The 16,728-nt window shown below is 44.4% G+C and overlaps 1 protein-coding gene across 1 annotated transcript in view; it reads left to right on the top strand.

Moving 5' to 3' along the window:
• The first annotated feature begins 241 nt into the window (after positions 1-241).
• The window catches only part of LOC144150198 (superkiller complex protein 2-like), a 62,697-nt gene continuing 46,210 nt past the window's right edge, over positions 242-16,728 (top strand). The window contains exons 1-9 of the mRNA XM_077682047.1: positions 242-454; positions 1,055-1,146; positions 4,096-4,225; positions 7,203-7,257; positions 8,670-8,815; positions 9,731-9,796; positions 11,557-11,679; positions 13,795-13,940; positions 16,294-16,440. Coding sequence (XP_077538173.1) covers positions 362-454; positions 1,055-1,146; positions 4,096-4,225; positions 7,203-7,257; positions 8,670-8,815; positions 9,731-9,796; positions 11,557-11,679; positions 13,795-13,940; positions 16,294-16,440 — 998 coding nt within the window. The 5' untranslated portion in view covers positions 242-361. The remainder of the gene's footprint in view (positions 455-1,054; positions 1,147-4,095; positions 4,226-7,202; positions 7,258-8,669; positions 8,816-9,730; positions 9,797-11,556; positions 11,680-13,794; positions 13,941-16,293; positions 16,441-16,728) is intronic.

The raw sequence follows: 16,728 nt of genomic DNA, 5'->3' as shown, positions 1-16,728 counted from the left end.
TTCCCGCGTCGGGCTGTGGGTTTTTGCCTACACATGCCTACACCACTCAATCGTTGCCGTCCGCGGCGCCGTCTATGTTTATAAAATTACGTTTGCAACTTATGTAAAATTGTAATCATACAAACAATAGTGTACACCTCTGTAAAATACTTTAAATATAAAGATTTTTTTAAAAATGAGTGTTACAGAAGATGAGAGAACATTTGTCTTAAAAGCTTTCGTACTTCGGAGCTTTGGAGTTGTCTGCATCTGCAGCAGTCTGTTTCCCGTGTTTCTCCCGTTCCGTGTGATCCAGCGTGCATCAGAGAAATTCGTGTGGACGTTGCAGTGGTTGCAGCGTCTAACCGACGCACGCAGCATCATGGACGAGTTTTTCAAGAATTTGTCTTTCAAAGTTTCAAAAGATGACGTTGAGGTCGAATGTGGGCAACCGTTTGATATCTTTGACACGCCGGTAAGTGGGACCATCTAGAGACGCGCTAAGGAATGCTCTGCGGTGGCAAGTTCGAACGAAACCACGCCTCTTCGATACAAAAATCGGGCCGAATCGTCAAAATGATGCCGATCGACATTGCCACAACTTTACTGCGAGTTTGGGGCAACCACCAACTACTTTTTCTCGCCTTGAAAACTTCGCGATAAAAGTAAAACGTAGTATCGATCTTGCAGGCGTCAACAAAACATTCGCTTCGGCCGTCCATAGCGGGATCCCTTGTGCAATTTTGCAGTGTGATGTTACCTTAAAAAGGACCTTGTTTCTTCAAGGAACTGATCGGCGTCGGTTACCCATGTGCGATTTCTGTAACATTTGGTCACTTCTATTTTCCTTTCTGTCCAGAACAGTTCACGGGCAGCCATAATCTGTTTTCGTAACAGAAATTTTATGGGCACATACAATACAGAGCTGCTGTGGAATAAAGAGGCACTGCACGTTTTGGCTCGTGCATTCGCATTTGTATGGCCCTTATTGCTGCATTGCCTCGTCAAGCAAACACTTCGCCTACTTGTGTATAGTAAAGCTGTCAAAGTGTGAACTTTCTCTTCCTTAATGCAGTTTCCGTTCGGAGTGCCGCCGTTACATAAGACGCCGAATGAAATACTCGACGAAATTTGGCTGGAGACTCTGGATGTCCATCCTTCTAAAAGGTAAAGTGTCTTTGGTTAAGGTATAGCACAACTTCTCAGTTTATAAAGCTTTCATTGACTTGTGCCGTGTTCAGCCAAGGGAGGTGCTTGATGTGAACTCGTTCCACGACTCCTTCACCTACCTTACGTAGTGTGTGCCTTGAACGACGTGAGCACCGTTTCATTCATTGATAAAATGTACACAAATGGCAATACAGGAGGAGGTCCCAAAGCCGGGTGGTCAAAGGGAACCTCCTGTAAGTAATGACATACACAATCCTACTCGAAGTATTGGCATAACATGGGCAAAAAAGTCAACAAAATTAAGCACATAGTTGTGGGTAACGAGGGAAAAGCTGTTACATATATGTATTAACAATAACTAGGGCAAATGTGGTTATGACTGTACAAGAAATGCAAGACTTTTTTAAATGCGTATAACGATGAAGGGTGTTTTAACGTTAGTTGGCAGAGAATTTTAAGACGTAAGAGTGGCAAAGTGTGGCAAGGTTTGTTTTCCATATTGTGAGCGTTAGTTTGGTAGTGGCAAATTATGAATAAAGGCAAACGTGGTAAAATTTGAGTTAGTGAGACTTGAGCTATTAAAAGCATATGAAGTTCTCTTTGAGTGTCGGCTTATGTACCGGGATCGGTGATGCTCTGAGTCAGTGGCTTTCAGTGCACCTTGTTCTTGCCACACTGATTTCATTTGGGTGTGCATACTTACAAGACGCGACCACTGTTTTGCCTAGCACCACTTGCCTCTGCTGAGCGGAGCCTGGTTGTAACCGGTTCCAACTGGTCTGAGTGGCATGCTGGGAAGGCTTTCACTGATGTCGTGTGCTCTCTGTTTTCAAAATATGTCAATAAACTCTGATCGTCTAGGCAGACGACGAGCGAGAACCTTTCTCAGAAGCCTGTTGTGTGTGCGGGCTTAAAGGGGCCATGCAGACAAAGCACAAGTTTGGTTAATTCGATAAATTGCCTCGTTAGAATCATACTGACACCACTTTTAATGCACACTCTTCTCAAATAAGCTATATAATTAGGAAAAAAGGGGTTGGCCATGCGACCGAGTAGCTCACTTCCTGCAACAGAACCTATGATATCATATGGCTATCTGTGCGTTTGGTTGAGGCCGGCAAAAGCGAATGCAAATTAGGCAGGGCTTATAAGCTTGCTGAATGAGCTATTTGCGCTTAAATGTAATGCTTATCCATTTTACAGCACTAAGAATGGTGGGGTAAACACTGAAAAATATGAAAATAGACGTAAAAATAGAAGTGCCGATGCACACTGCTGTTGGTACCGGGCGCTCTATGCTGTTTTAAGCTGCACAGCAGTCCGACGCTTTGGAGTTGTCTTATACGACGCTGGCCGATTGGAGTAAACGACGTTGCCTTACGTGACCTTGTTTGTCAAGCATACCCATGTTTAACAAAGCAATTACTTTCTGCCGTAACAAAAACAAGCCAGGTATAAATATGGTCAAAAACAAAGCAACGGTAGACAACGGTCTACGGGTGACTTTGGTAGCGCCATCTGGGAAGACTGACGGTAATCAAGGCTGAAGAGCCTAATGATCCACTGGGAGCTCGTTTGAATACCCGCCCTCATGACTTCATGGCAAACATCACGACAACACACAATTTGGGGGGAGAATGAAAATTTTAACCCAAATTTACTAATTTCTCATTGAAATATGGCATCGTTTGCTGCCGGACAAGCGCTAGGGGCACTACAAAACACGGAATCTTTTGAATAAACCAAACATGTATATTGTCTGCATGGCCCCTTAAAGGAGCCATGAAGACAAAATACAAGTTGTGTTTTTTAGAAAGACTGCTTAGTCCCGATAACAATGATACTAATACCATCGCAATCTTCGAACAAATAACGGAGATATTGTAACGTAGCGGCAGATGACACGAACCATGAGGCGATGAAGCGATGTATTTACACGACTATTTACAGGCAGCTATTCCGAGCCAGGGCTCACTGCGCCCTGCACCCATCTTCTTTCTTGTCGCCATTAGTGGTGGGCTATGCCGGCGCAGGTATTGTCCTGTCCCGTGACAGTATTAAAGAAAACGTGTGAAGCAGTCGCGGCCCCCTAGCCCATTTCCCGCAACTTTTCTATGACGTCACGGAACCTTTTTTGTGCGATTGGCGGCCGCCTAGGAGACCTGTCGCGACGACACATGACTGGACGTCTGTAATGGGGCCTCTAGTTCCATTTGACCGCATCACTTGAATGCTAACGTGCAGTTAACACACTGAAAATTATGTTTTATTGTTGGCCCGTATGACGTCATTCTTGCTCATAACACGTCACTGTGGCGCAAAATTTGAAAGTTTTTTAATAATTCTTGCTTTTTTTCCGTTAAAAAAACATCTTTTGTGGCTGTAATGGAGCGGAGTGAGATACCGAATCCTAGTTCTTTCAGATTAAATGAAGTTGTATTTTCTCTTCATGGCTCCTTTAAGGCATTTTTGCCATAGCATTAACTTTAGACCTGTGACACGTACTGCCTTGGTTTTAGTGCGCGAGGAAATGCCCCATGGTTTTTGCACAGAAATTGTAGTGTCTCTTTGTAATAGCATGGCAATGATGTGACGACTTCTCCAACACGTGTGCAGAGGTTGTGCAAATTAAACAGCGTATTATTTCTTTCATAGTCTGTGCCAAACTTTTTTAATTGTCAGAGATAACAGTGTTGCTCAATTATGCCTTCGTTGATGAAGGCAAGCCGTTAATTATCGAAAGACTATTTAAAAATTGGGTTTCTCCACTTTGCCCATACGAAAGTACATGATTCTCACGGCTGAATGCTATGCTGTGTGCATTCCTTTTCTGATTCGGTGGTTCCGCACTCAGCGTCTACAACCTGTGTGCTGTTCACTTAATGCAAAACAAGTGCCTCTTGTCATTGAATAGCATCGAGTTTTAACAGCATCTCTCTTCTTCAGGTGCTTTTCAGCCCCCCTGGATCCGATCCGCTTGTTTTCCATCGATGTTACGGAGGAGGACTTTGCCGTGCTGGAGATGCCTTCTTTTTCACAAACGACCAAAGTGCCCAACAGTAAAGGAATCCGAGAGGTAATTACCCATGCTTTTTTTTCTTTCTTTGTTCTTTTTCAACTTCCACAGTACCGTATTTTCCGGTCTATAAGTCGCACCTTTGTATAAGTCGCACCCCCCTCAAAATGTCAGTTTTTCTGAAAGAAAACGTATATAAGTCGCACCGGTGTATAAGACGCACCGGTATATAAGACGCACTTGTTAATTAGGTAAACTCACAGTGAATCAGATCGTTAAAAAGTGCGGCGAAAGTACATGGTTGCGGCAGCCGCTGCCTGTGAACGCATCCCCCGGTAAGGAGGGCTAGACACGGGCATATAACACCCAAAGTCTACACAGAACCAACTTCTCAAAAATGGTTTATTGATACACACAGATGGCATGTACTGACGGACAGGGTTTAGGCAAAACCATCGGAGTCTTTTTCCTCAGACTCACTAACAAATAATTCAGTATGTCTTCAGTGGGAGTTCCGCGTGCACATCACTGTCGTCCTCCGGCTCTCTGATGTCTTCTTCGGCAACATCGTTACCACTCGCGGACCGGATTACTCCGGCCTTTATCAACCCGGCTACAACTGCTTTTGTAGAAATGGACTCCCAAGAGTTGGAGACCCATTTGGCTACCTCTCCAAACATTGCGTGTATCTTGCATGCTGTCATAAATCAGCGCAATAAAGGTGTCATGGCGGATGGAAGTGACGCAACCGGAAGCGGCCCGAAAATCGAAACTTATCAGTAAGCTGTCATTTTAAAAATTAGCAGCACGTTTACCTCCTTCAGAGTAACTCTCTGTAATAATTCATAAGCTGCATTTTGTTTTTGCAACCCAGTGTGATGTTACTTTGAATTTATTCTGAACTGTAGTTACTGTGCATGGCATGAAGTGGCGCGCGGTTGTCGCAGGCCATTTATCATTGTTTTTGACTAGATAAAGCTGCAAATTGTTAGGTGTAACGTCCTGTAGCGACATATGGGCTATGAGAAACGCCGTAGCGGTGGGCTTGGGATTAATTTACATTATAGAGCTGTGTCTCAACGTGCGCTGGCAACGCGCGGCCGCCGCGAACTGGAATTATTCCATACATAAGTCGCACCGGTGGATAAGACGCACCAACGAAAATTTTTTTTACTGAAAAACTGCAAGAAATATTGACAAACTTTTAAAGGGACCATGTGGACAGAATACAAGTTTGTTTTATTCGAAAGATTTTGTGTTTTATAGTGCCCCTCTAGCCCTTGTCCAGCGGCAAATGATCCTGTATTCACTGAGAAATTAATCAATTACGGTACAATTTTAATTATCCCACCAAATAGTGTGTTCTCGGGATGTCAGCAATGAAGTCATAAGTGCGCGGATTCAAGCGAACTTACACTGTGTCATTCGGCTTTGAGCTTTGCTTGTCGTCAGTCCTCCCAAATGGTGCTACCATACTCAGCCACAGACCGTTGTCCGCCGTTGCTTTGTTTTTGACCGTATTTTCACTTGGCTTGTTTTTGTTACGGTAGAAAGTAATCGTTTCATGAAACATGGGGTACCCTCGACAAGCAGGGTCACGTGAGACAGCGTCGCTTACGCCAGTCGGCCAGTGCCGTGTAAGACAACTGCAAAGCGGCGGACTGCTGTGCAGCTAATACAAGCATAGTACGCCCAGTACCAACAACAGTGCGCATCGGTACTTCTATGTTTAGGTGTATTTTTTTTGCGACTTTAATTGTTTATCCCACCATTCAGGCTGCTGTAAAAGGGGTATTACTGCTCCAAAGTGAATGGGCATTACATTTAAGCATGAATAGCTTGTTCAGAAAGCTTGTAAGCTCAGCCTAATTTGCGTTTGCTTTTGCCGGCCTCAGCCAATCTCAGAGCTGCCTGGTATGACATCATAGGTTCTGTTGCGGGAAATGAGCTAGTGGGTCGCATGGCCATTCCCTTTTTTCCTAATTATATAGCTTATTCGAGCGAAGGGTGCGTTAAATGTAAAGTGGTGTCAGTATGATTCTAACGAGGCAGTCTTTCGAATCAACCAAACTGGTGTATGGCCCCTTTAAACTGGTACAATAGTTTAAGGACGCACTTACATGGAATAGAGTAGGAACAACTGTGCATCTTTGTGAGAGGCCAGAGGGCCTGTAGGGGAGACATCAGTAGGTCGACAAAGATGACAGTGATGGTGATAATGGTTTTGTAAGCTTCTTATCACGAATCGTTATCACTCATTATGTTTTTTCTAGTTGAGTCCTGCATGAGCACAAAACGGTTTTTTTTTTCCTAAATGTTTATGTAGGAAAATTTGTAAATTTCTTGCACAGCAGGTTCTACAATCTTCCTGCCTGCTTCAGTATTTGAGTTGGATATACAGTTGAGTCACTTATAACGATACTGTTTATAACAATATATCGGATATAACGATGAACAGCTATAGCACCGTCAACTTTTGTATTCTTTCTATGGTGAAATAAACCGCTTATTACAATGCTCCAGTGCCACGATATCGGATATAACGATTGAATCCGGTAACATTGTGCACCAAAAGTGCAACAGTGACGACTCTAATGACGTGGTTGCGCAGCCTACTGCGTGACACAGTCCCTCGGGGACTTTGTTTCCACCAAGGACATTTACCTCAGCTAGGTGAAGCACCCATAGATGCTATTGGAACAGATTTGCGCTAGCTTCACACGCGGCAAACAAAGGGGACCGACTGTGGCTTCTTTTCTGCAAATTAGTAGTAGTGCCACTTTGCTGGCATGCGAATAAAATGTTTTGAGATCTTTTCCATCTTTTTATGTCGCAACCCGCTTATAACAATTATCGGTTATAACGATGGGATTTCTCTGGCACTTGGATATTGTTATGTGGACTAGACTGTAGTCGCTTTTTACTTGCACTCAAATTGCATAACTTTTACCATGTTTGAGGGACCAGCATTTCAAAATGGCTTTTAGTTGCCTCACTTTCAGCCTGTGGTACATTTTCCTCCTTCCCGTCCCACCAGATTTTCTTGGAGAAAGAGGCGCCAGAAGACGTGTCTGGGGAAGACCTCTTCAAAGGTCAGTGGGATTTTTTTTTCCTTGTGCCTTTTATTCCTTACTTTCCGTTTGCAATGTTTACACCATCCTCACCTGACTTCTCCTTCTAGTGCTATTCTTGCTTCACTGCGTGCACATTCTTTTGTTCAACCTTTGAAATTCCCAACTCAAGACTTGCCCTGTGTGCTGATAGCCGGTCGTAACACTTAAAATGAAGCTTTCACACACATGCACACATTATCTGTATACATGTGTGGTAAAATATCACTTCCTGTAGTGCAAGTAATACCCGTGCTACACTTGTGTCTGAATGTCATTTGAACCAAATGTTATTTTACTCAAATGAAGGGCTTTGAATGCCATTCAGAATCCACCGTGCTCTCCACTACGATTTCGATAGCGTTTGAAAGCTTTCACAATCGCTCACCGTGCTGCATGGCACTGCTGCTGTCGAGTTCTGTTTTTACACAATAATGCACAGTCAAATTTAAAAGCAGTCTTTGGCATTAAAATGATATGAAAGTATAAATAACGTAAGCTTTGACGCGGTTTTTGCTTAATTCTGAATCGCAATCGAGGTTTTTGTGCTGTCTGGCCACACTGGTTTGTCACATGCTCACACTTGTGTTGAGAGTTTGAAATTATTACATCTTGATATCACGATTTAGGTGAACGAGAAGTAAACAAAGTCCTACAATTAAGAATATTTTGTTTATTTTAAGTACGCCAGTAATGTATTTGTTAGTGCTGACTTGGAATGCTTAGCATCCGAATGTCATTTGAACCAAATGTCATTTGACTCAAACGTGAAGTTCTGCTGCTCCACTGGGTTTTAAAATGCCATTTGGCTCAAATGACATTTGAGCCAAATGAGCACCGAGAGAGACATTTGGGGCTCTCGAATGCCATTTCTAGAACTCTCGCACGCAGCGTCTTCGATCAACAATAAAAAAATATAATACCGTACTTGCGTACGTAAAACAAACAAAATATTTTTGTTTGTGGAACTTTGTTCACTGTTAATTTACTTAAAATATGAAATCAACTATTTAAATTTCATACTCCAAAACCCCGGTGGGTCAGTTGCAAAACAAGAAAATAACACTACGCAAGACAGCCACCACATTAGAGTCAAAACTGGTGCATCTTCCAATTTGATATCATTCTACTCCCTTAGACTGCTTCTAGATTCGATTGTTGTTGTATTATTGTACGAAAACAGAACAGGGCGACAACAGTGCCACTATACAGCACGGCGAGCAATTGTGAAACCTTTCAAATGCCGTCGAAATTGTAGTGTAGCACGGCGGATTCTGAATGGCATTCGAAGCACCCCATTTGAGTCAGATGACATTTGCTTCAAATGACATGCGGATGCTAGTGTAGAAGGGGTATAACTCGACTCGCACTCATTGTTCTTTTTTCTTGTGCAGACCTACTCACTGTGCCTCCTGGGTTCGAGGAAGGCGCCGATTTCGGCAAGCCTCCCGCGGATGACACTCCTGCACGCCACGTGCTGAACTTTGCCGACTTGCTGTCCGGGGACCCGTTCCTCTTGGAAACCACGCCAGAGAGCAAGGTCTCCGCTTCCTCTTTGTCTCGCGGGCTGCGGTGTTATCTTATCGTATTCATATCGTATCATATTTCGTACCGTATTCATGTTATTACATCGTATTTTTCTTATCGTATTCATATCGTATCAAATTACTGTATCATAGTTCGTACCGTATTCATGTTATTACATCGTATTTTTCTTATCGTATTCATATCGTATCAAATTACTGTATCATATTTCATACCGTATTCAGGTTGTTACATCGTATTTTTCTTATCGTATTCAGTGTTGACCAAGGTGAGAGCGAATGGGGATTGTTCCCGTAGTAAAAGTTCAGTGCGTAGTAAAAGTTCTGAAGAAGGGTGGCCAGCGAAGCTGGGCGCTGTCTAAGCAGTGCACGAAACAAAACACGCTTGTTCGAATTTGCAATTGAGCGTAATTACTGGCTAATTGGCTAGAAAGGAGACTAGGAAGGACTAGTCTTTATTCAAGTCTTATTACTCATTAAACGTGGTGGCACCAGCAGCAACGAACCATTTCAAACGCCAATTAAAACACCAGAGCTTCATGAGTGGTAAAATTAGTTCCAAGCAGTGCATCGAAGAACCGATTCTCTTATTTCATTCACCAGGGTTCATAGCATTAGAAAACACGAAGATTACAGTTCTATGACTAACACTGTTCTGTCTATTGTTCCTTCAGAAATCGCTAATCACCTCTCATTATCTTGGGAACTAATTGACCGACTCAAAAAGTAACGGCATATTTGAAATCATGGGGGGAAAAGCAGCAAGTCTAACCAATGTCACAAAGTTTACCTAAAAATCAAAATAAATCGTGTTACAATTCATGTGCCCGCTTCCACCTGTCTGTGGATTGCTATTATGGCACTTTATGTGCCCCTGATGCTTGGCTTTCTGTTGCTCTCATTTTACACAGCCGGACAATGAGGAGGACCTGGCCACAACCACGGACGTCGCCAAACTTGCGGGGCAACGCTTCTCGGTGCGTTGGTATCGCCTCATTGCGGGAAAACATTGGGCTACCGTGGCTCTTGCTTTGAAGCTGGGCAGCTATTCTACCTTTTTCACCAGCATCTCTTTGGAGGTTCATTAAAGTCCTCCATGTGTGGGCTCAGATCATTTTTAGAAGAGCTCGTTTATTTGAGGTGTTTTTATGCTGCAGCATACATTTTTCAGGCTTGAGGACTACCCTTTCATGTGGTTGTATACTGTTCTTGGGGGCCACCATAAGGGAATGCTGGCGGCAGATATTCTTGTTTTCTGCGAGAACATTATCAACTGTAGGAAGGGGGAGCAAGGCCAAAAACCTGGTACAGCAAAACCTCGTCACAAGAGACGCTCAAGGGACCTGGAAAACATTTGTCTTTAAGCCGAGGCCTCTTGTATCTGAAAGTTCTAAAAACAATGAGCAGTAAGAATAGATTAACAGTATTATATGTCAGGTTCAAAGTGGGCTTAACTGCATTGACAGAGCATTACTCAGGATGGCTCAAGGAAGTCGTTCGTAGTAGTTTCAGTGACTACAGACTGTACTGGCTTCTTCGTAACACTTTGTAGGTAAAGCTGTTCACTTTGCAAGCCACCCTCTCACTGTAAAATGCTCTTAGAGGCTTGTCAGCCTCAACTGCTTACAATTTCTGCCCTGAAATGTCCTCGTTGTCATCCTCCTCCTCTGATTCATCCTCTGGGGCATCATTTACTTTTGCAAAGATTGCATGATCTGTAAGCTTTTTGGAGCATGCGTGGTCCACATCTGCAAGCACAAACTCCTCAATATGTTCTGAAACCCTTGTGGTCTTGTGAATGCAGGCCCAAGCTTTGTTTTTAGGGCTGTTTTTCACAGGACCTTGCATATAAGCCCCCTCTTCTATCATGTTTCTTCTAATCTACATAGTGAAGAAGTAAAAGAGCTGCCCTTTGTAACAGAGTGTCTCTTGTAACCATGTCTCCTGTGAGCAATGTTGCTAACATGGAAAACATAGTTAAGAGCCGTTTTTTTCTGAAGTGCGTTTTACGAGTTCATTGCTTGTGGAAAGGATAGCATGGCAACCACTGGGCGGATTTTGACCCTCTATATTTTGTTTCAATCCTTGAAGAGTTCTGCAGGTTGTGACATTCTAGGATTTTCATTTTAAGGCCTAGTTATTTTTTTATGTGATATTTACGGCCGTGTCAGTTGTATACTACCAGATATGAGTGAAAATAATGTTCTCTGTAAAAAAAAATGAAGGGGGTAAAAAAAAATTCTAAGAATGTCATACCCTGTAGTGTTCTTTTGACTCCTGTTGAAAAGTATTCAGAACTTCCTACCATGTGTCAATACCTTGCTAGGCTTTCCACAAGCAGGCAACATGTGAACCTCTATAACACAAAAACTACCAAAGGTATCATCATGAAATTTTAAATTTCACCGTTTGGAGTGTTTTCCAATGTGCCTACCAAATTTCAAATCACTCTACACCAAAAGACAAAAAGTTTGCGCCGATCCCCCCCCCCCCCCTTAAACCAGCCAAACTGTTTCCACGTCTCTCTTGCAAGTGAATGTCTCTTGTAGCAAGATTTTGCCGTATCACCAATCACAGGCCTTGCAGGAGAGGTGCATGCAAGCAGTGAAGGAGGTGTTTTGCAAAGCTGTCCTACAATGCCCCAGCCACTTTGCATGGTGCCAAATGTGGTCATTCAGTGTTCTCTGATATTCCCCCTCTTGGTGTGTGCTGTGCCATCCCTGTTCCATCTATATAGGATGTGCTGCACATCAGCGAAGTAGAGGATGGTTGCATCGAGCGGCTGGAATGGGCCGAGCAGGAGGACGTGACCAAGCCCATGCCCGACTTCGAGGACCGGGTGCCTTGCCCCGCACTCACGGTACGTGGCGTCCATGATTGTGTTCTTATTAAGTGCAGAGCCCTTTCGGGGCTCGCCTCGTCGTCGTAGCTCGCTCGCTGGACCCAAGTAACCACACGGCGTCTCATCATTGCGGTGTCCCATCGTAGCGGCGTCCCACAGAGGCTTCAAAAGCCAAGTGGTTTATATAGCCATAAGCGTTCGAAACTCGTGCATCGCTTGCACTTGTCATACATGTTCCCATTGTTTAGCGCAGAGAAAACTGCAGGTACATTTGAGGCAAAGTATACGTAATTAACCGGCAGTGCCCGTGTTCATTTAGTTAAGGACGCCGTTGGGTTGGTTTTTACGACAGTAAGCGAAAAAAAAAGGTGGTGGTGCAATGGCAGCACGTGTGGGAGGAAAATCAAGCAAAAAAAAAAAAAAAAAAACTCCCGCTGGTGTAGTTTCAGGCTGGGGGCCGCGCTAGCACTGTGGAGGCAGGAAATTTGAAATGCGTTGGACAAACCTCCGTTGAATTCATCGAGAGAGGAATGAGACAGGGCGGCGAAGAGCGTGATGGGTGGTAAGTGTAAGCGGATAACGGCGCCACCGCCCAGTATGGCGAATCACTTGCTCTGCACTTCCGACAGCTTTTTTCCCCTCTCACGCGGGCACTTTCAATCGCAATTGAGTCGGCACGGATTGAGCTCAATCCGGATTGGGTGCTGCTACACGGCCAGCTTCAATTGCGATCGAGCCCGATCCCGCTCGAACTCAGTCCTGGTTCCCAAAGCGCGATTGAGGCTTCCAAGCGCGATCGGACGAAAGCAGCGAGAGTAATGGCACCGAAGGTGACAACTTCAACTAACGCCACAAATTGTACCAAATAACTTGACTCAAATAAACGTGCGATAACATTTATATAGTTGTGTATACCTACGACCATGCAAAGTTATCGGGCGCCGGCCGCAAAATACATTTTCGGCACCATCTGGTGTAGGTGAGTGCAACGGGTGCAACTTCTCAATCGTGATTGTGCAGTGTAGCAGCGGTGATGCGTCTAGTGTGTTTGGAAAGTCAATCGTGCTTCGCTTCAATCCGGATTGAGAGTGCCCGTGTGGCAGGGGAATGTTAAACATAGCGTCTCTGTGCTGCGACGTGATCCTGTGTTCCGTGGCATCGCGTCTGTGCCCTGCCCTGCCTTTAACAGCCGATAAACTTCATTTTCCGAAAAGGTAAAGAGAGACTGGCACCACCAATTCCCCCCCGCGTTCGCAGGAATGTCAAGTTTGTGTTTCTGCAAAGGGCATTTCGTGTCAATGGTGAAGGCGAGAGAATAGTATGCATTGTCTTGCCAGTGTCAAAAGTGGACTGTAATTTCGCGCATCTTTTTCGTCCCACGCGCAAATCGGGGGGACGTGTTTTGGGACTCGTAGAGCCTTCTGCTGCTCCACTGGTCTCCAAAACTGGGGAATATGTGCGCTTATGTGCCAATGCCGCGTCATTTTTGAGTGACAGACGTTGTTCTGTAGAATTCAGCCACGGGAGTATGAAGCGAGGCAAGATTGCCGTTTTTCTAACATCGTGTATGGAAGAAAAAGGAACATTACGGGTAAAGAAAACATGAGATATTCCCTTTGGGCGTCACTAGATTTGAAAACTGGGGACTGTGCCAGTACAACGCTGGCTTTCTTGTCTAGGGAGTGTTGACTGGGATTGCCTGAGTGGACACCACATTACAAGGATGGGGAACGTGTTGTTCTCATGATTTTTAGGGCTTAATTTGCTTCGAAACTAATGCAGCAACAGCAAACAAAACACGCACGCCTGATGACATTCGGTAACGTCGCTTTGGTGGAGTGATACGCCACTTGAGCTGTTGCCATTCTCAATTTGTACCCAAGTATATTATTCACAGTTTTGCCAAACGAACACGATATTGCGTTATATTTGGTCGCACGAAAATTAATGAGAGAGAGGAAGGGGGGAAGGGGAGGGGGGCAGTAGGACAGACTGTCTAAATCTCGACTGTGCCACTCGAATATGCCTGTTTTGCGGAATCCCTGTTGCTAGTGAGAGATCGGGATGGGAGATTCATTGTGCTTAAGCAGGACGATTAACCAGCTGCGCTCTGTCCCTCCTTGCGTGTTCCAGTGGCCCTTTGAGCTGGACACCTTCCAGAAGAAGGCCATCATCCACATCGAAGCCGGGGACTCGGTGTTTGTGTCGGCGCACACCTCGGCGGGCAAGACGGTGGTCGCCGAATACGCTATCGCCCACGCGCGACAGCAGATGGGAAGGTTGGTATCACTGGCATCGGAATGGTCGTAACTGCAGTGCAGTCCATTTGTAGTGGTGTATGTGAAGCCGTAAAATCGATCATTGTAACCGATTGTTGTCTTAACTGCTGTGGCATAGCAAAAGAGCTTTCTGAAAATACTTTAATCATTTCAGGCCTACATTTGTTACACGAGTGCTGTACAAGCAATGTGAAAGGTAGTCTGTTAAATTTGGAGCTGAAAGTGTTCCTTTACTTCCAACAAAGGATGAATCAAGCAGCACGTTAGGCGACATTCTAAGACCTTCGCTGAAACTTTTGTGGCAGTTGTAGTCTTGAAGTTGCCACACGGTGGCCTGTTCCACAGCATTCGCACCACTGTACCTCTTCATCTTATCCCTCCTGGGATGTAGAGCAGTCTAGGGGCACATTTGACAGCAGATACCCACATAGCACTGTTTGAAAGCATCCTAAGTGAAATATGTGACAGGCAAAATGAACCCAGAGTTGGGAAAACAACCCTGATTGCGAAAGAGATGGAGGAACACGTTTTGTAGCTAGCAAAAGGACAGTTAAAACTGACCTAAAGAAGACAAAAACCATACAACCTCCGCGAAATTGTTTAACCAAAGCCAACTCAGAATGAATGAAATTGCGCTAATGTGCAAAGCAATCTAAAAAAAGAAGGCGAGACAAACATACAAGGAACAAAACTGCCCCCCAAAAAACAAAAACAAGCTAAAAAGACCTGAAGGGAACAAAGTGACCCAGAATTTTGTTCACAATGCACAGTGTCAGAAAAAGATTTCGCACAGGATAAAAAGAAGTGACTTCCAAGTAAAACAAATAATTAAAAAAAAAAAGAAGATGCCAGAAGTGGACTTGCACACCACAAGACCCACTGGCTCAGTTTGCTTAGACAAACGAAGCAAGAAAAATTAGGCCTTGCCTTCCCTCGGTGCATTTGGAGAAGTGTGGAGGAGAATTTGTGCTGCTTTTTTATGCTCCAAAGAGGTCACTGGCAACAGCATCGTATTAATGGCGGCCAAAGGCCGGCCCACCGGGGCCTCATGGCACAGCCCAGCCGATATCCAGTGGTCGACAGGTGCAGGCAGTCATAGAGTTTCATACTAATATACACTAGAGGGAAATCTGGCGCCACTGTCTAGGGGAGCCACGCTTTGGCGAGCGTTCCGTCATGTACCGAACAGGCACGTTCCACTTGTCCTTGGCATGGCTCACGAACAGGCTGGAAAGTTGCCTCTGGCTGCAAAAATGCAACAATATTACTGCAAGGAATTAATCGAATTTGTTTTGTTATTATAAAATTAAAGCTACAGAAAGATGGATCTGTCGGGTATTATTTAGAAGCTTCATGCAGGATGAACAAAAAAACAATGTTACCCGTTTTTATTAATTTTGGCATCAAGACGAAAAAGAGGCAATGTGGCTAACCAAGCCAAGGAGGCGAGGAACGTCACTAGCTGCAATGGCGCCGCGCACGGCGACCCACGAATGCAGTGCCATATTTCCCTCTGGTATATATTAGTATGAAACTCGATGCAGACAGTGGAGTGGGTGAAATGCAGAGGAAGGAGGTGGCAAGCGCACGCAAAATACAGGCAAAAAAAGAGGCCACTGAAAATGGTGTTTGTTGCTTCAGCAGAGGGGATGTCAGGGTCTCTCCTAAGCTTTTCGTTCCTCCATGGCTTAAACCAAGTGTCAGAGCACGTGGACAGGTGTTAAGGAGTAAATTACTCCACCTTGGAGTAAGTTAGTCCACCTTGGGGATTTCCCCTAAATCTTGTCAATTAATACCTGTACTTCTTTTCGAGTTCTTGATTAATTCGCTCTCATGCTACAAACTGCTAGCCTCCTGGTTAGCTCAGTTGGTAGAGCGACTGCTCCGGTTAAGTGGCATTTGTAGGTTCCAATCCTGTACCAGGACGAATTTTTCTTCAACTGCGATGTTTCTGAGAAAGCTGTACAGCTTCCCTTTGTAGCCGTACGGCTGCATTGAGGTGGATGTCAAACTTTCCTTCACAACTACAAATATTGTTGGTGAAACACAATTCTACAGTGATTAGTCTCTGTAATAGAAAAATTCATGCGTGCAAATAGTCAGAAATAACTGTGGTGACCGGTAGGCTCGTCTTTCTGTCAAATTTTCTTTGAGGGAAAAATGAACATTTCCGAGTGTTTGTGCAAGCTAACAACCGTGGATCTGATGTGGTGTTACATGTGGCATACATAGTAATAAGTGGATTGTGTAGTACTTGGCCGAGTTCTTCCCCAAGAAAGCCCCTTTTTGCCATGGGTCGCATCTCTCTCTCACGTGTCTGCCATGCCTCATGCCGAGTGTCCCTTGTGCACAGGGCCATCTACACATCCCCGGTGAAAGCGCTGTCCAACGAGAAGTACCGCGACTTCAAAGAGATCTTTGGAGATGTGGGCATCGTTACTGGTGACGTCCAAATCAACCAGAAGGCCCAGTGCGTCATCATGACCACCGAGATCCTCAGGTATTTCCCATGCATTTCATCTTTGTACGTAACTGCGCTTTTTTTTTCTTTTTAAGGGGGACTTACCTGATTGTGGGCTCGAGAACCATGGAGAACTGATAGGAAAACTTTTACAAACCCATAGAAATGTTCCTAATGGCCCAGTGTGCTTCTGTTCAAAATTTTATATCAGGTCTTTCATGAAATACAAAATAAACGAGAAACAACATTTTGGTTTGTCTAGCTTTACCAGATGGTGCTACCGGTCTAGCAAGTGCGAGTTCATTTCACTACATAAGGGACACATTT

The sequence above is a fragment of the Haemaphysalis longicornis genome, unplaced genomic scaffold (assembly GCF_048455015.1).
Source record: "Haemaphysalis longicornis isolate Haplotype H1 unplaced genomic scaffold, Haemaphysalis longicornis Haplotype H1 scaffold_8, whole genome shotgun sequence".
In the NCBI taxonomy this organism is placed as follows: domain Eukaryota; kingdom Metazoa; phylum Arthropoda; class Arachnida; order Ixodida; family Ixodidae; genus Haemaphysalis; species Haemaphysalis longicornis.
The sequence above is the reverse complement of the archived record's forward strand: the minus strand, read 5'-3'. Positions and strand labels throughout refer to the sequence as shown.